General features: G+C 39.1%; 1 protein-coding gene and 1 long non-coding RNA gene across 2 annotated transcripts; one reads left to right on the top strand and one right to left on the bottom strand.

The window, feature by feature from the left end:
- The first annotated feature begins 13 nt into the window (after nucleotides 1-13).
- AQP11 (aquaporin 11) lies at nucleotides 14-13,735 on the top strand. Its single transcript, XM_045483877.1, has 3 exons — nucleotides 14-919; nucleotides 8,318-8,434; nucleotides 13,650-13,735. The coding sequence occupies exons 1-3, from the start codon at nucleotides 298-300 to the stop codon at nucleotides 13,727-13,729; spliced, it is 819 nt and encodes a 272-aa protein (XP_045339833.1). The 5' UTR covers nucleotides 14-297; the 3' UTR covers nucleotides 13,730-13,735.
- On the bottom strand, nucleotides 7,867-18,640 carry LOC123601116. Its single transcript, XR_006713977.1, has 2 exons — nucleotides 18,570-18,640; nucleotides 7,867-8,730 (listed from the first exon to the last, which is right to left on the bottom strand). It is a non-coding gene; the product is annotated as an uncharacterized LOC123601116 (long non-coding RNA).
- Nucleotides 18,641-20,135: the final 1,495 nt, after the last annotated feature.

Here is a 20,135-nt window from a genome sequence, read left to right as displayed (position 1 = left end):
GCGCCTCCGACCCCCGCAGACCGTTGGCCCTTCAGCTAGTGCCCTAGCAGAGCTTCCCTTTCCGCCCCTCCTCTCCCCTCCTCCCCGGCTCTGGTCCCAACACCCTAGCTCCGAGTCGGGGAGGGGGGGAAGAGTCCTCCAGCGCGACGCCCGGGGGCCTCCTTCTGGCCTAGAAGTCGGCCCGCCCCAGGGGCGTGAGGAGGGGGCGGGGCTGAGGACTTGGGGACTTCGGACTCCCGCCCCTAAACTGCCTTTGCCAGAGCCAAGCGGGCAGCCTAGTCTGGCCGGGAGCGAGCCATGACCGCGCTGCGGGGCCTCTGGCCCGAGGTGCAGGACAACTGCACCTCGCTGGGGCTTATGCTGTTGCTGGTATTGTTCATGGGGCTGGCCCGCGTGGTCACCCGGCAGCAGCTGCACAGGTTCACGATGATCCACACCTTCGTCTTGGAGTTTCTGGCCACCTTCCAGCTCTGCTGCTGCACCCATGAGCTGCAACTGCTGAGCGAGCAGGAACCCGCGCACCCCACCTGGCCGCTGACGCTAGTGTACTTCTTTTCGTTGGTGCATGGCCTTACCCTGGTGGGCACCTCTAGCAACCCGTGTGGCGTGATGATGCAGATGTTGCTGGGGGGAATGTCCTCCGAGACGGGTGCCCTTAGGCTGTTGGCTCAGCTGATTGGTGCCCTGTGCAGCAGGTACTGCGTAAGCGTCCTGTGGAGCCTGGGGCTGAGCAAGTATCACCTCGACGAGAGGAGCTTCGCTTGCAGGAATCCCATTCAAGTGGACTTGCCCAAAGCGATCATCACGGAGGCCATCTGCTCCTTTATTTTCCACAGCGCTTTGCTGCACTTCCAGGAGGTCCGAACGAAGCTTCGTATCCACCTGCTGGCAGCAATCATCACCTTTTTGGTCTACACAGGTTTGTTATTCCCACAAAACACATGGCATGTCCGGAGCCTCTATGACCTGAGGCTCTAAGTTCATTACCAAGGTACATTTGAAAGCCCTACACATCTGCGATGTCAATATTGGTATCTCCATTATTCTGACCATTTTGCAATGTGTTCTTTACCAGTAGTGCGACATCTAGATCCTCCATTCAGGAGCCATTACTGTGCTGAAACTGAGATCTTGTGAGATGTTGCCAAGGGTTCAAATATCCTACAAAGGGATTGTTTTAATGGTAGAGAAGAAAGATAACTTATCAGCTACCTCTTCCCTCATGCCAACCTGACACTCTGACTGAAAAATGATCGTGAGTTTAAAAAGCTCCAATTAAAAGCACAGGCTACATGACTGGTTAGTAGTCAGAGGGAAGAGTAGAAGTTCTGTAGTTTTTAGTTCTTTTTATTTTTTTTAATTTTAATTTAATTTATTTAGTTCTTTTTCTACAGAACTAAAGTCATTTCTTATTTCCTTAACAAGTCATCTTGAGTTATAGAAGAACTTTTAAGTGACCTATAAAGAAAGATGTGTTTTGAAATTAAAACTTGCTTGAAATTAAAGATGCTTTTTAATAACAAATAACTTGAGAAATCTGTTGATTTCTTGCAACCGATTTGTCTACTTTGACAGATGTCAGATGCAGTGGGTAACCTGGATATCCTAAATGGGACAAGAAAATCCAAAAAACAAAATTTTAATGATGAAATGTGTCATTTTAAATGATTACAACAAAGTAGCTTTATTGAGACTATATAAAATGTTTTGGAGACAGGACTCTGATAAAAGGAAATTAGTGGTAAGAGTCTATCTTCTACCCATTGGAACTATGAATAGAAGCAAACCTAAGGATAAAGTCTCCTAAACATTTGCTTGGCTTCCCAGGATAAAAATGAAAGACTTTCCAATCCAGCTTCCCTCCTTTAGATCTAGTACTATACTTTGTGTAGACACAGATGGAAATAAAAGGTATAGAAGAGAGGAAAGCATATATGTATATTTGAGGGGTTGGTGAATAGCTGCTTATTAAAGCTGCTTATTAAAGTTTTAGGTTTTGGCTAAAGAACAAGCATGCCACATGGAGGAAGAGAATCATCTCTTGCAAAAAGTTATGTCACTATTTAGCTCTGTACTTATGTAATTAATGGTGTATCCTGAAGTTTTCCAGATAATCCCAACATAAAACTAGAGTTGAGAACCACTGCTCTCATCCAGACTTGTGCTAGCCAATTTGGAAGCCACTAACCACATGTGGTTATTTAGATTTAAATTAACTAAAAGTAAATATTCAGTTCCTCAGCTACAGTAGCCACATTTCAAGTGGTCAGTGGCTAGTGGGTTAAGTATTGAGAGCACTAGAGACTGTTTGCAGGGGTAGAACCTAATAGACAACTATGAATTACTACTGTTACAGAAATTGATCTATTGTTATCTTTCTTTTCTGCCAATATAAGGGAGATAAGAATATTCATCAGGCAGTATACCAAGAATACAGGAAATATATATGAGTTATCTTAGTTAATCCTTAGAAAAACTCACTGATGGATATATTATTCCCATTTTAAGTAAAGTGAGGCTCACAAAAGTGAAATGTCTTATCCAAGGTCACACAGCTAGAATGTGCTGGAATCATGGTACTGACATTAAAGGTTATACTCATTTCATTATCAGCATTCCTACACTGCATTCCTCAAAAGTAACAAAAATATGTACATACAATTGAACATTCTTCAGCCATAAAAAGGAGTTAAGTTCTGATAAATACTGTGACATGAATCAACCCTGAAAACATTATGCTAAGTTGAATAAGCCAGACACAAAAGGACAAATGTTGCAGGACTGCACTTATAAAGAAATCCAGAATAGGCAAATTCTGGATAGCCAGAGAGTATAGCCAGAAAGTATAACAGAGGTCACTAGGGACTAGGGGACAGAGAGGAATAGGGACTTTCTTTAATGGGTACCGATTTCCTATTTGGGGTGATGGAAACGTTGTGGAAATAATGGTGATAGTTGAACATTGTGAATGTAATTATTGCCACTGGATATACACTTAAAATGGTTAAAATGGTATGTTTCATGCCATACGTATTTCACCATAATTAAAACATTATAAGTTACAAAAAGATTCTGTTGGCAAATAAGTTTGGCAAACACTGGATTAAACAGATTTTCTAATATTAAGACTTTAAAGAGCCTTTACTGCTCTGTATACACTGCTGTATATTGTGGAACTCCAAAAGGAGAATATGGAAGTTTTTCAAACTTATGGAATCATTTTGTCTAGGAGTATGTAGCAGAAGAGAATACACTTTGGGTGTTGCTATACTAAGCCATTTCACTCTCCATTATTTTCTATGTATATGACATAACTTTAGACCAAAGTTGTTCCAGATGGAATGAACTGTCTTGGGACTGGTTGAGTTTCTGTTTTATCAGGCAGAAGTGAGGCTTTTGTAGGAAGGATTTAAGAAAGGATAGGGAAGGAAAGCCAGGGGAAGGGTCAGCTAAGTCAGGTCTCATTACAAGCTTGATATGTCTTTTAACTTCTAAGATACTATTGGTACTGATTTGACATAGTTGCATGCTGGGATGTTTCTTTAATCACTTGTACTTTGAGAGCACTGAGAAGTCACCAGTACAGGTCGCATCAAGGTAACTGGTTTTGTATTTTAAGATTACAGAACATAAATGTCCAGCAACATGGCCCAGGCTCCTCCAACAGCCAGTGACCATGTGTCTGGTTCTCTATTTATTGATTTAGCACCCTCGACTTTTGATGTGCACATGGAGGCCATTGATGTTATTACCACTTAACATGTATTCATTGTCTTCCCAAATAAAGTAAAACAAAAATGCTATGTGATTTATTAACATATTAGAGCTATAAAACTATTAATGTAAATTTCAAGCAAATCTTCCTTAATTTAGATTTTGGGAGAATTTAGTTCAATGAACAGGATAAGACAGAGGTGCATTCATTGTGTAATTACAGTTGACCCTTAAGCAATGCAGGGGTGAGGGGCACTGACCCCCTACACAGTAAAAAATCCATGTATGACTTTGATTCCCCCCAAAATTAATAGCCTACTGTTGACTGGAAGCCTTAACCATTAACAGTTGATTAACATGTATTTTGTATGTTATATGTACTATATACTATACTGTTATAATAAAGTAACCTAGAGAAAAACATTAAAATCATGAGGAAAATATGTTTACATTACTGTACTGTATTTGTCAAAAAAATCTGCATATTAGTGGACCCATGCATTTCAAACCCATGTTGTCCCAGGGTCAACTGTAATTAGACATTGAAAAAAAATCTGGTATTTTACACATCTAAGTTGTCTTTATTACTGCACCTTTTCATTTCCTTTGTAGAATTTTTAATTATATACTTGTTTCCAGAGCTCTTCCTCCACCAGACAGAAAGCTTTATGAATACAGAAACTAAAATTGTTTTATTCATTATAACATATAACCAGGTCTTAACATTGTGTCACCTGTTACAAATAAATAGTATTTTTGGAATGAGTGAATGAATGAATTAGCAAATACTCTATTCACATTAAAAAATAATGCAGAAGAGGGGCGCCTGGGTGGCGCAGTCGGTTAAGCGTCCGACTTCAGCCAGGTCACGATCTCGCGGTCCGTGAGTTCGAGCCCCGCGTCGGGCTCTGGGCTGATGGCTCAGAGCCTGGAGCCTGTTTCCGATTCTGTGTCTCCCTCTCTCTCTGCCCCTCCCCCGTTCATACTCTGTCTCTCTCTGTCCCAAAAATAAATAAATGTTGAAAAAAAAAAATTAAAAAAAAAAAATAATGCAGAAGAAATAATATATATCTGGTATTTTATATTTTACACCTAAGGGCTTTAAAATTGGCCTAATACATTGTTTGAATAATTCGTAGTATTTTTAATTCATTTCATTACTACATTCAGGAGTTTTTGGTATCCTTCTAAATGATGAAGAATATAGGTAAGGTTATTTGTCAAAGGAGAAGGGAACTAAGTCCTTTACATGTGTTTGCTTTCAATACAATAACCATATGAAATAAGTGCTAAATTACAAATGAAAAACTGCTCCAAACAAAGGTCCAAAACATTTATTAATATAGTGGCTAAGGGCACAGGTTTGGAGTTGTACTATGCCCTTCGAAGAGATGCTTAATTTAGGCCTGCTTCCTCATCTTTTAAATGGAGAATAATAGCATCTATCTCTTGGGACCATTATGAGGATATAAATAATGTGTTTTAAGTTCTTAGCATAGTACCTGGCACAAGTATTCTGGTCACTGGAAAGGGCTAGCCTCCACTGTAAATTAGTTCATTGACATTCTGGCTTATACATGAGTCTTGTGATTGTAATTAGTGTCATCCTGTCATAGAGAATTTGATTCCCTTTAGGAGTATTGAGAAACGTTAGTATCTAGAATTGCCAGATTTGTAACTTGGACTTTGACACAGTCTTTAACTGTGGTAATTTCACCAAGTTCGTGCTGTCCTGTAAGACTCTGGGCAGTCAGCCAGCTCTGTCTTCCCATTGATACCTCTTCTTCAATATATATTTATTATGACTTCTCCCCTTCAGATGTCAATAAATAGTAACATTTTTCAAAGCCATTTTGTTAGTCCTGTGCCTGATGAATTCACATTTAATTACACAATGCATGAACGTGTTTGTTCTTTTTGTAAAACATTGAAACACTACCGATGATGAGACTAAAAGTGCCTTTTAACTGCCACCATCCATGCCTGTCCCCTCTCCCTCCTTGCTTGCTCTTCCCACAAGGATAGTCCTCTGCACATGCATGTGTGTATGTCTTTCCAAACTCTTTATGTGATTTATTATACATACAGATAAGACCCTATATAAACTATTGTTTTATGTATGTTCATGTTAATGTAAAAGGTATGATGCCTTTTTGCAGTTTACTTTTTTTGGTGGTGGTCGTTTAGTGGTATCTTGGAGATCTACCAGTGTTAAGTAGTAAAGAGATTTCTCTCATTATTTCAAAATACTGAATGTAATTCCAAATTATGAAGCTTGCTTATTTAGCTACCTTCTTATGAATGGACACTCAGGTTTCCCCCAGTTCTTTGCTACTATAAACAACGTTGTGTATGTCTACTTGTAAACAAGTATCAGTAGTTCTCTACAACAGCAGTTTTCAGCAGGAAAACTCCCCAGGCAACACTCAGCAATGTCTGGACACATTTTTAAATGTTACAATGGTGGGGGAGATGGATGTGCTGGCATCTAGTGGGTAAAGACCAAGGATGCTGCTGAACATCCCACAATGCATACGACAGCCCCATGCAACAAGAGGTATATAGTCTAAAATGTCAAAGCCAAAGCCACATGTTTTGGGCTTTTGTTGACACAGAACCTACTCCTGATAAAGAATTTCTGTATCAGTTAACTATTGCTTAAAATCATAATTTATTGTTTTTCATGATTCTGTGGATTAGATGGAAATTCCTCTGAGATCTTATAGCTGGGCAGTTGGCAGTGCTAGAAGAGCCCAGGTAGCCTCACTCGTGTCCAGCAGTTGGTGGCAACTGTCAGCTAAGGTGCCTCAGTTATACTCCATGTGGATTCTTATCCTCCAGCCACCTAGACCAGCTAACTTACATGGTCAGGGCACTGTTCCAAGAGAGCAAAAAGTGGAAGCTGATGGATTTACTGAGACCTGTAATTCACTCAGCGTCACTCGTCATGTTCAGAATTAGCACAGCATCACTTCTGCTGCATTCTGTTTGTCAATGTAAGTTGAAAGCCAGTCCATATTCAAGAGAGAGGAATAGACTTTACCTCTTGGTAGGAGGAGCAGCTTCACCATGTCACATTCAATAGAATTAGACATGTGAGGATTAGAAGATAAGGAGAGTGAAGTAGTTTGAATTTTAGGATGGCAGAAGACTGATAGATCGTGTTCTTGGACTTAATGGAAATAACAAAGACCTAATGGGAACACCAAAGTGAGCTAATTATGAGGGTGGTGGTTTTCTATTTTACTGATCCATGTCTTAAAAAAAAAAAAAAATCACAGGTCACTAATATTATAATAGCTTATATTACATGGTATTGTAAAGACCTGTGTAAGTCAGTATCTTTTTACCCATAATGTCTAGTATATAGGAACTCAATTTTTTTATTGAACTGAATTGACAATCCTGTTGGTGCTTGGCAGTTGCAGGTCTAACATTCCGGGATTGACGATTCAAGAATGATTCTGAAGGTCCATGACATGGTATCATTTAGAATTGCTGAGACGTGAATATGAATCATGCTGTGAGGCTGGTGTGCTAGGAAAAACTCTTAGCCACGGAGTGAACTTAGTTCACTGGTCAATGTGTTCATCTTGACATGGCTTGTTTTCAGCCTTATCAAGTATGAAATCTCATTAGTGAAATCTTATGAAAGGGTCACTTAGTTTCTAATTTTACTGCATTTTATAAAGGCAACATACTCTAGTGGCACATGGCAGGGTAAAATTTGTGAAGATCTTGGGATCTGTCTCTGTGGCTGAGTCAGAGGCAGATGTGTGTGCCCAAGCTTCCACACGGAAGAAGCAACAGAAATGTCATTGTCTCAGGAATATTCTTAGAGTGTGTTCTGAAAAGCTGAGCCACAGGTCTGGTACCACCAGACAGGAAGTCCAGCCTCCTCTGCTTTTTCTCACTTGCTTGTGAGGCCAGCCAGAAGTATAAACTCCTAGGCCCCATGTCAGAGAACCTGGGTGTAGAGCTGTACCATGAATCCTGAAAAGCAATCAACAGTTAGAATTTGTGCTTATCTTTCCCAGCTGTACACGACCACTCTTTTTATTTAAAAAAATTTAGTAACCACTTTATTCACATGCCATTCACAGTCCCTTCTTCAGGGTTCTCTCTGTTGACAAGTAAAAACAGAGTCAATGATAACGCTTTGGTTCATTTTACTTTTGTTTTAAACACAAAGAGATACTTAAGTCCAAGAGGATTCTGGGGCATTGTATCCATTTTAAATGTATTTTCATTATTATTCATTCATTTAAATTGGTGAATGTTAAGATGGGCAGCCAAGTCTCCTATTTCATAAACTTGTAGGAACAATAATAGAGTAGATTAACTTTCAATGTGCATTCTGTAATACATAGGAAAAGCACTGGATTAAAACTCTTATGTCCTTTTTTAATACCTGGCATATTATCATCTACAATCTATTTTTATACTCTATAATATGCACGGTGGTTCTGCAAAGGAAGATTATAGCATAAGAATACTTAAACACCTAAAACAAAGTAGTTGTATCTAGTAACCCCTTTATTTCTAGTTACATGAAAATGTAAAATATATGGTTTGGTATCACTCTGCTTAAAATGTATTACAGGAGGAAGTCTAACAGGAGCTGTATTTAATCCAGCTTTGGCACTTTCACTACATTTGAAGTGTTTTGATGAAGCATTCCTTCGATTTTTTATAGTATATTGGCTCGCTCCTTCTTTAGGTAAGCATATTTTTATGAATATGATTAAAAGATTAGGGTATCTTAAAATACGATAGGAAGTAATCACTGTAACGTGTCAATTACCAAAGCCAGAGTATGTACAAAAAGAAAATGAAAAAGGTCGTTAACATACCGTGTACAGTATCCTTTAGAACTTTTTATCTTCAAAGAAACAAAATTACGTAGTTAAGGGTAGTCCGTTCCATGCGTGACACCACCTTAAGAAACCCTCAGATATATGGGCCAAAAAGTGAGGAGTCATTCCTTCCATTAAGAAAATAATTTTTCTGGGGCGCCTGGGTGGCTCCGTCGGTTGGGCATCCGACTTCAGCTCAGGTCATGATCTCGCCATTCGGGAGTTCCAGCCCCACATCGGACTCTGTGCTGACAGCTCAGGGCCTGGAGCCTGTGTCGGATTCTGTGTGTGTGTCCCTCTCTCTCTGCCCCTCCCCCGTTCACACTCTGTCTCTGTCTCTCTCAAAAATAAATAAAACGTTAAAAAAAAAAATTTTTTTTTTTAATAATTTTTCAAGAGTGCCTGGCTGGTTCGGTCTGTAAAGCATGCGACTCTTGATCTTGGGATTGTGAGTTCGAGCCCCACACTGGATGTAGAGATTACTTAAAAAAAAACAAACAAGCAAACAAAAAAAACACGCCTTTCTTTCGTGCTAAAGGAATTTCTTTTCCCAAATTTGACTCATTTTGCAGAAGAGCATCTCATGAAACAATGGATACCTGTAATAAATATAGTTTTAAAATTATCCACAAATTGTATTCCTGTTATTACTATCTGGACCACTTATATAAAACAGATATATAAAAACAGATATGTAAGATATATAAAAAACAGATATATAAAACAGGTGTATAAGTTATCAGCATTTCTTGATTTTGTTTCATCATCTCTCTTAAGCCTGATTATAAATTATAACTGTAAACGAATGTGAGGATGCCTGGTCTTTATTATTTCATCCTTCTTTTTGTCCACAGCATTTTTTGTTTCTTATTGCTCATTTCTGTCAAAAAAAAAAAAAAAAGAAAGAAAGAAAGTTGGGTATATCTAGATGGGAACATTGGCATAATAGGGTTGACTAGCCGTCACACCTGACTCCTCCTGTTCACCTTCCATGCTTTTATTTCACAGTTAGTACCTGTTATGCTCAGTCATGATATTTGTGGACCTAAACAACATAAACATGAAAAATGCCAGAGAAAATCTGTATTTTAAAGTGCTAACAATGGCAGCTGTTGTTCAGTTCTGCAGATTGCTCGTGTTTTCCAGTAACTTCTTTAAAATTTTCTCTACTCTTGATTTCAAAAAATTAAAAAGGTCATTGAAGTTCATGAAGCTATAAAGGTCACTAATTGGATAGGTCTACTGATAGTTTTTGTTTGGAAATATTCTCTTAAAATGTCATATTTACAATCCACATGTATTATTAATGTTATATATTTGTTATTGTGCTCTAACTACTATGTTAACAGTAGGCCTATGACTAAAGAATTATTTCATCCCTTACTTGAAAGAATACTAAAAAGCAGTGCTTTCCAAAATAATTTTTCAAAGGAACAAAAATAAAAGTAAATAAAAGGAAAAAAAAATCAGAAGTAATGACATTTTCTGTAAAATGGCCATGACTTTTTTCCCTCCCTCCTTCCTTCCCTCCTTCCCTTCCTTTCTCCCTCTCTCCCTCTCTCTCTCTCTCTCTTCTTTTTTTAAGTAATCTCTATGCCCAACATGGGGCTTGAACTCACAACCTCAAGATTGAGAGTCACACCCCACTAAGTCAGCCAGGCACCCAATGTTTTTTTCTTTAATTAATGTTTTCCAGCCTAAATCACTTAATAACTTCTTCCTGGAAGAATATACTAGAAAAAATCTCATGATAGACAAAAAGGAACAGTCACTTTGGACGCTTTAGAAAGTGTACAGACCAGAGAGTAATAGAGTGGGGAAAGACTACATTCTGTTCATGTTAGCATAGTCCAAACAGGAAGGTAACATTACTTATAGCCATTACCAAAACATTTTGTGGAACCACTTATCCCTCCAAATATCCAAACACCCAAAGAAAAAACACTTTTATTCATTTCTTTCTTCCTATTCAAGGAATCTTTCAAAAATGGCATTGGGGGGCACCTGGGTGACTCAGTCGTTTAAGCATCTGACTCTTGATTTCGGCTCACATCATGATCTTAGTTCATGGATTCAAGCCCCACATGGGGCTCTGCACTGACAGCGCAGAGCCTGCTTGGGATTTTCGCTCCCTCTCCCTCTGCCTCTCCCTGGCGGCCTCTCTCTCTCTCTCTCTCTCTCAAAATAAATAAATAAACTTAAAAAAGATCTTATAAAAAGAAATTGGGATTAAACTTTTTAGCAATTCTCTCTAGCTAGCCCTAATTGGCTTGTTGAAAATATACAAAGATTCTTTGTTGGCCTATGGATCTCCTAGCTTTTTTCTAAATAGACTTAACTGAAATTTGTTACAGCTTTTTGTTTGAAGAGGTATGTTCCTATGCTTCTTTAAGAAGTTTAGGAATGAAGAGCAATACAAGAATCCTTCAATAGATGTGGATAAGAGATATATGTGAATAAATTGCAGTTTTTAGAATACTGAATTCCAGCTTGCTGTTAAATTCTGTCATTCATTGGGGCGCCTGGGTGGCTCAGTCGGTTAAGTGGCTGACTTCGGCTCAGGTCATGATCTCACGGTCAGTGAGTTCAAGCCCCGCATCGGGCTCTGTGCTGACAGCTCAGAGCCTGGAGCCTGTTTCGGATTCTGTGTCTCCCTCTCTCTGACCCTCCCCCGTTCATGCTCTCTCTCTGTTTCAAAAATAAATAAACGTTAAAAAAAAAATTAAAAAAAAATAAATTCTGTCATTCATTGAAGTTACATTCCATTGCAAAAAATGGCACCAAATGAAATAAGGTCACAAACTATAAGAAGGATGGGAAAAATAAGAAATTGTCATTTTATGAGAGGCCTTCAAACAGCTAAGAGATGAGGCATCAAGACAAACAAAACCCTGTTAAATCCACATTAGGCAATGCTATTGAGACGGAAGAGAGTCATCCCAAGATAGCTTTCCATTCTTGAGCAAGCAGGGAGCAAACTATTCTTGGAAGCCATACTCTTTGTTTTTCTTCACAGCAGAGGTACTTATAATTCCTCTAATGGCTCCTGCCATCTTCCCAAAATTAATTTAAAATATTAGAAATGTTTGGGGTGCCTGGGTGGCTTAGTTGGTTAAGCGTCCAACTTTGGCTCAGGTCATGATCTCGTGGTTCGTGGGTTCAAGCCCTGCATCAAGCCCTGCATGGGGCTCCCTGCTGTCAGCATGGAACCTGCTTCCATCCTCGATCTCCCTCTCTTTCTGCCCCTCCCCTGCTTGCTTGCGTGTTCTCTTTCTCAAAATAAATACTAAAAAAAAAAAAAAAAATATATATATATATATATATATATATTAGAAATGTGACAATAATAATGCATATAGAATTCTCTAGTTTACACATTCCATAAAATGAAAATTAGCAAATTCTATTTGCTATGAAACTGAAATTACATTTTGGAAAAAGGGTTAAATATAACAATCTAGCTTTGATTTCATAAAGAAAATGTCAAATTTTGTAGGTCAATTAACATACGGATTTTTTTTTTTTCCATTTAAAGCCTTTGGTCGCAAAACAGACTCATTTTTCAACAGTATATTAAGCTATCCATATGCTAGTTAAACCTAAGGTTTCCTGTTTTGATTAAACAGGACTAAAATAATATCAATGTGCATGTGACAAAACTCATTCTTAATCTGAGTTTAAGCTAATTCAGAGCTTTAAGCCTAAATATGTTATGATAAAAACATTAATTATTGCAGACTTCCCTTTCAAGACAGTGATGTGAGCCCTGTGACTATCTCCTCCAGCCCTATTCCCTATGGAAAATCAACCAATAGCCACCTGCTAGATTTGCCTGGTGTGACCTCAAAAATAAAGATTTACTAATACATGACTTTTTAAAACATATTTTAAATTGTAAATTTTTTTTAAACGTTTATTTATTTTTGAGACAGAGACAGAGCATGAACGGGGGAGGGGCAGAGAGAGAGGGAGACACAGAATCGGAAGCAGGCTCCAGGCTCTGAGCCATCAGCCCAGAGCCCGACACGGGGCTCGAACTCACGGACCATGAGACGGTGCCCTGAGCTGAAGTCGGACGCTTAACTGACTGAGCCACCCAGGCGCCCCTTAAAACATATTTTATATTTAAGGTGTAAAATTTCAGCACTTAAATTTTCTGTTTTGTGCTTGTTAGAGCTCTAGTAGCTATTAATATTGTGACTGATGAAAAAAGAAGGAGAAAGTCATGTTTGAGCATTCTAAATGAAAACTGAGCACTTTCAGTTGCTCTGTTCTCCCAGTACATGTCTGGGGCATGGAGGGGACACAATGTTGCCATTTTAGAGAAGAGCAAATGGAGACTCAAGTCCAGAGTTTCTAACTCAGGAGGTCAGTAATAGAGCGAGAACTAGAACTCCAGATCTTTCTATTTATCCTTTTATTCTCCCTATCCCACCATCCCCCCCCCCGCCCCCCGCCAAAAGAGAGAGAAAGCAGGGGAGGGGCAGAGGGATAGAGAGAATCTTGAGCAGGCTCCACGCTGAGCCTGACACAGGGCTTGATCCCACGATCCTGGGATCACGGCCTGAGCCAAAATGAAGAGTTGGATGCTCAACGGACTGTGCCACCCAGGCACTCCTATTTATCCTTTCAATTCATTGTTTAGATCCTTCTAGTTTTGCCGAGTACACACTGTTTTTAAGGACTCATGGTTGAAGAAAAATAATGTGAGAATGTTAGCTTAAAAAATATCTACTGGTTTTGGGTGATGGGGATTAAGGAGGGTACTTGTTCAGATGAGCACTGGGTGTTATATGTAAGTAATAAATCACTAAATTCTGTTCCTGAAAACATTATTACACTATATGTTAACTAACTTGGGTTTAAATAAAATTTTTTTAAAAAGTGTTCTTGAACACACACACACACACAAATAAAAAAATTTAAAAAATATCTAAATGTTTCACGTAGAATTGATGCAGCTAACTCTTTTAAACATAGTTTTCCAAATCTCTATGTATATAATCTTAAATTATAGCCACTGAGTGATTATGAACTTCCTTATAGATTGTTTTTATTTTACTCTATTTTGTCTTTCAGGTATATTGTTGATGATTTTGATGTTCAACTTTTTCCTTCCATGGCTGTATAACAACCATACAATTAATAAAAACGAATAACTATTCCAAAAGACTCAGACTAAGTTACAGGACAGTCAAGCTGGAGGTGATAAAGATTTTATCACCTCATATTCAACATCCTGGCTGCACTGGACTCATCAATGCTTAGCTTCCTCTGAGGAAGCTGCCTTGTAGTTTTCATCACTGGAACTGAAAGAAAAAATTACTGTGAAAAGGAGATATCCTGTGTTTCTCAGTTAAGACTTGTTCTTTTGAGTGTGTATTAAATGCTGCTAGAAAAGGCATTACATGAAATATAAATCTCAAGTGATAATTAATTTTGATGGGAAAAAAAAAAAAGCAGAGGAGGAGAAGGGAAGGGAAGTGATGGTAGGACCACAGAAAGAGTGTGTACCAAGTATCATCTGAATGAACAGGATTTTTAACCAATGTATGACCAGTCATGCTTAGACCCAGAAAGGGTACTTTTCAGCCACTACCTCACACAGTGATACCATCGGCAGTGTCACCTATCAACAGGAAAGTTGCTTGGGGAAGTAGATTATATATCCACTCACACTCAAGGGGTTTCCTAAATTTTAAATATATTCTAATCTAAAATATTTTCTCTAAACAATCTCACTAGCTTTAGGCAGGTTGTTATTCTTGAAGAGAATAAACAAAGCACTCACAAAAGGCAGGAGGTAAGCTTTTCACATTCTCATTTGATCCTAACAGCTACCTTATGTAGTAGGTAGGGCATGTATTTTTAATCTCCACTTTACAGATAAGGAAACTAAGTCCAGAGGGGTTTGCTGTCCTGACTGAGGTCAAAAAGACTTCTATTTCAATACAAAACACTTTCTCAGTCATCATTATGACTTAAAGAAAAATTGAAGATTTTGAAGCAACGTTAAAGATTTTATAATCTTTAAAACTTTATTATAATCTTTCAAATCTTTAAAATTTATTTAGGAATTAATTAGTTTTTGTTTTGTCAGGTTTAAACAGCCTGTAAGTTTTCTTCCATTAGCTTTCTTTTATTGTATGAGGTCTCCTTTTCCTTAAAAGTTCAGGCCATAAATAAGGGTAAGTGCATTTCTCTTCATAGGAAATTCCATTATCAGGGTTAGAATTGAAAGTAAAAAAATATGGGGTGAGATCAGATCTGTTTGAGTAATAATTAAGCAACTGATAAATTGCCAGGTAACATAAGTGCTGTTTCGTGATCAGCTTGTAGATAGTCACTCTCTTTACACCTGCAGACAGGACTGAACGGCTCAGGCTACCTGGCAAGGCAGCGAGTTTGAGGATCATGGACTTTGACTCATGAACTTAAAAATACCATAGTAGTTTCTCTTTTAAAAAGCAGAATTCATGAAACGGTTACAATGGCTAAACACAGTTTTATTTGGTCTGCACAGTATTTTAAAATAAATAAAAAGCTAGTATTTTAGTCTTGTTCACGCGAAACTCCAGTTCTGGCTTCTTGAAAAACCCAAAAGATCTGGCAATACTAGGCCTGAGTCCTATCATGGCAACACAAAATAAAGGTTGTTCCCTTTAAAATGATCCCTCTGCCACTCCCTATGTCTTCCAAACATGAAACCGTGTTTCAGTTACTGTTTCGTGAGTAGTATTAATTTGTGAAAACACCCAGACCTCTAAACTCGTCAGAATTTGGGTCTGAGACTGTGGCCTCTCAAATAGCAGCAGTTTCCTCTACACCGCCTCTGACACTGGGTCTGGAGGTGGAAGACTCCTCTCTCCTCATTGCTGCTTCCCATCTGTTTTCCTCTGCTCCCTCCATTAAAATCCTGTCATCGGGCCGTGCCATTTGCCACCTGGGTACTTCTTCATGCAGTCATCTGCCCCAGAATGCCCTCAACATCCTCCCTCTTCCCCGCCCCCTGGCCTTGCTGTTCCTTTAAGGGCCTAGTTCCTGTCTCACTCTCGCCCTCTACCGCCATTCCAGTTCTAGCTCTTGGGGATTTCAATACCCACAAAGATGACCGTTCCAGTGTCCCGGCCCCTCAGTTCATTGGTTGGACTTGAAAAGCTTTTCAATGATTTTTTTCCTTCTGTTTTGCGTCAGCTACAACTTTGTTCATAAACTTCAGCTTGTCTTTACCAGTAACTCACTCTTGTAGGATCTCAAACCTCTAACCCCTCCTTCTAGCTTACTCACTCTGGCACCTCATTTGCAGTGATCCTTTGACCTCCATGGAGAACCCGTCTCCACTAACACCACCACCTTTCCACATCTCTCACGTATCCCCCTTCTCCTAAAACAGCTTAAATTACACACTTGCAGAGAATCTTAACTCCCTTGTTCTTTTGTCTCATTATATTCACATGGCTTAACCACAATTTGATTAAATCCAGCTGTCTGCTTATTCCTTGCCTGCACCTGAACAGGAACTAGAAAAAAAGAAAAAAAAAAAAAAAAGATACAGCAGTAGGACAATTCTTTTATAGGTTTGCCGTAAAGAGAAGAAAATGTGGGCGGTAGTGGAAGGGGGAAATTAGGTCAAGAAAGAATCTTTTTTTAAGATGGGAAAGATCTGGGCATGTGTATATTCTGAGGGGAATGATGCAGCAGAGAGAAAGTATTTGATGATGTAGGAGAGGAAGGGGAGATTTCCAAGGTCCATGGTTCTTAATAGGTTAGTGAAGACAGAATCAAGTGCACAACTCTGTGGTTGGTCTCAGCTAGAAGCAAAGCTAGATCATGTACAGTAGCAGGAGAAAAGGTAAGCACATGCGGGCACAAGAAGAGTTAGATAGGCAGATGTGCCCTGAAGCACTCTAATCAGGGCTTCAGCTCCACCATGCTTGCCAAGCCCATCAATGACTTCCATGCTGATAAAGCAAGTACTTGTCCTTATTACCTACCGGCAGCATTTGATAAAACTGATTGTATCCTCCTGAAAATACTTCATTTCCAGAAAATCACTGCCTTCTCAATTTCTTCTGTTATTTCCTCCTCTCCCCAAACTAAATGATAGTTTCCCAGGAGTTAGTCCTCTGAGCTCTTTTCTATTTATAGTTATTCTCTTGGTAATTTCATCCAGTCTTGTAGCTTTTTTAATAAATGATTTAAAAAAAAAATTTAAGTTTATTTATCTTAGAGAGCACGTAGGCAGGGAAGGGCCAGAGTGAGAGGAGGAGAGAAAGAATCCCAAGCAGACTCCATGTTGTCAGTGAGGAGCCTGACGCAGGTCTCAAACCCATGAACCATGAGATCATGACCTGAGCCAAAATCAAGGGTTGGATGCTTAACCAACTGGGCCATCCAGGCACCCCCCAGTATTGTAGCTTTATAGCAACTATATCCTAATGAATGCCAAATTTCTATCTTCAGCTTGTACAACTTTCCCGACTCCAGACTCCTATCCATCCATATATTTGGTATCTCTACTTAGTTGTCTGATAATTCAAGTTGATACATGCAGCTTTAGCTAATTCAAACTGCACGGAGCACCTGGGTGACTCAGCCTGTGCTGTTAGCACAGAGCCTGCTTGGGATTCTCTCTCCCTCTCTGTCTACCCTGCTTGTGCTCTGTTTCTATCAAAATAAATAAATAAACATTTTAAAAAACCAAACTGCATAGCATATCCATTCTTTTATTTTTATGTTTATTTATTTTGAGAGAGAGAGTACACACACACACAAGTGGAGGAGGGGCAGTGAGAAAGGGAGAGAGAGAATCCCAAGCAGGCTCCACACTGTCAGCACAGAGCCCTATGTGGGGCTCGAACTCACAAACTGTGAGATCATGACCTGAGCGGAGATCAAGAGTCAGACACTTAACCAACTGAGCCACCCAGGCGCCCCTCCATTCTATTTTTAAAAACATTTTTTTTAAGGGGTACCTGGGTGGCTCAGTCAGTTGAGCGTCCGACTTTGGCTCAGGTCACTATCTCACAGCTTGTGAGTTCGAGCCCCGCATTGGACTCTGTGCTGACATCTCAGAGCCTGGAGCCTGCTTCTGCTTCTGTCTATCTCTCTCTCTGCCCCTAACCCACTCACACTGTCTCTGTCTCTCTCAAAAATAAACAAACATTAAAAAATAAAATAAAATAAAAACAATTTTTAAGTTTATTTTGAGAGAGACAGAGTGCAAGTGGGGTAAGGACAGAGAGAGAAGGGGAGAGAGAATCCCAACAGGCTCCACACCATCAGCACACAGCCTGAAGTGGGGCTCGAATTCATGAATCTGAGCCAAAATCAAGAATCGGACTCTCAACCAGCTGGGCCACCCAGACATCCCTAAAGCAATGCTTCTTGTACATGTCCCTCTACATAATGTTTCTCTAGGGTATGTAGGCTCTCCTACTTTGCATTATGGCCTACTAGCACAGTTTAGTACAAGCCTCCATTTACTTACTTTTGTCCAGATTACTCCAATAACTTCCTGTTGTTTTTTTTAAACATTTTAATTTTTTAAAGAAATCTCTACACTCAACGTGAGGCTCAAACCTAAACTCTGAGATCAAGAGTTGCACGCTCTACTGACTAAGCCAGCCAGGTGCCCCAATAACTTCCTATTTCTAATGCTTGAGTGATCCTATTAATCAAATCATGCCACCACTTCCTATTTTAGACCTAAAGACATGTCTTCCTCTAACTCACAAAATTACAGGTAACTTGGGGTGCAAAATATTAATGTTTTAGGAAAAATTACATATGAAGGAAGTTTGACTACTGACATCACTGCCCTATTTAGCAATTTTCTGTGAACTAGTTATTTAAAACTACACTGTAGCAAAGCTGTACTAAATGAATGCTAGAGCTAGAACAACTGTATACCATCCTACATAATGAAACATTTTCCTTGTAAAAGCATACAGGATTCCACAACTTCTGACTTTTAAAAGACATAGTAAACAGGGGCACCTGGGTGGCGCAGTCGGTTAAGCGTCCGACTTCAGCCAGGTCACGATCTCGCGGTCCGTGAGTTCGAGCCCCGCGTCGGGCTCTGGGCTGATGGCTCAGAGCCTGGAGCCTGTTTCCGATTCTGTGTCTCCCTCTCTCTCTGCCCCTCCCCTGTTCATGCTCTGTCTCTCTCTGTCCCAAAAATAAATAAACGTTGGAAAAAAAAAAAAAATAAAAGACATAGTAAACAAAATGAAAACACATCACAGACTAGGAGATTAATATCTAGAATATATAAAGAACAGATCAGTAAGGAAAAAAAACTTAAAAATTGGGCAAAAAATATGAAAAGTCCAATGTACACAATAGGAAGGTGTTCAGTCTCACTAGTAATCAGGAACATGGAAACTACAATCACGATGAAACCTTACTTTCAAATTCGTGAGATTGGCAGAAAAATTAAGTCTGGATATATTAAAAGCTGGTGAGGATATAACCAATAAATTTTATTCCCTAACATGGCAGTGTAAATTGCCCCAACTGTTTTGGAGAACAGGTTAGCAACATCTAGCAAAGTTAAAAACTGTGTTTTTAATGAAATTTCCATTTCTGGGATTAGTAGAAATCAGTGTTTGTGGGTCTGGTGGGAAATGTATTACTGTAGGCATATCGGGAAGTCGGAAAGGTACCGCAATAGAGAAATGCACACGTGTGCATGAGGCATGCGCCAGGATTTCTGCTGCAGCACCGCTTTCATAATGAGTAACTGGAACCTTAAATGCCCATCAAGAAAATGGATGAACTGTGCTACAGAGCTGCCTGTATCAACTTGGATAAAATTTTTATGTGCTAAGTAGGAAAAGCAGCACAAGGTTCAAATAATGAACGTTTAAACACATACAACCCAATACCACACGTTTAGATGCTACATACATGTGGAGCAAAAATGCAAACACATACATAGTTATGACAAATGCCAAATTTGGAACAGTGGTTACTTCTGAAGGGGAGGAAGGGAGATCAGGGGAATACAGAAATCTTCAACTGTGCTTGTATAATTTTATTTCTTAGCTGCATGTGAATATTTGTTATGTTACATTAACCTTTTACTATACCAAACATATTTCAGAATGCAGGTTATTTATAAAATAGGTAGTGATAACCAACTTTTCCTTTACCTGCTTTAACTGCAGAGTTGTTCATTTACACAATGAATGATAATTATAAATTTTTAATTCTTTGAAACTTTAAACTGATTTATATATAGCCAGCTTGCTATTCCTCAGGTAAACAAAAACAAACAAACAAAATGACCATGGGGGATGTGTTAGTTTTCTAGTATGACCATAACAAAGTTCCACAAACTGAATGGCTTAGAACAGAAATTTTTCTCACAGTTTTGGAAGCCAGAAGTCCAAGATTAATGTGTCACTAGGGCCATGCTCCCTCTAAATGCACTTGGGAAGGATCTGTTCCAGGCCTTTCTCCTAGTTTCTGGTAGCCTAAGGTGCTCCTTAGCTTGTAGATGCAATGCTATAATCCTCTATCTTCACATGGCCTCCCCCTGCCCATGTCTGTCTGTGTCCA

Source organism: Leopardus geoffroyi, chromosome D1 (assembly GCF_018350155.1).
Source record: "Leopardus geoffroyi isolate Oge1 chromosome D1, O.geoffroyi_Oge1_pat1.0, whole genome shotgun sequence".
NCBI lineage: Eukaryota > Metazoa > Chordata > Mammalia > Carnivora > Felidae > Leopardus > Leopardus geoffroyi.
Note: the sequence above shows the minus strand (reverse complement) of the source record. Positions and strands in the feature narration are given on the sequence as shown.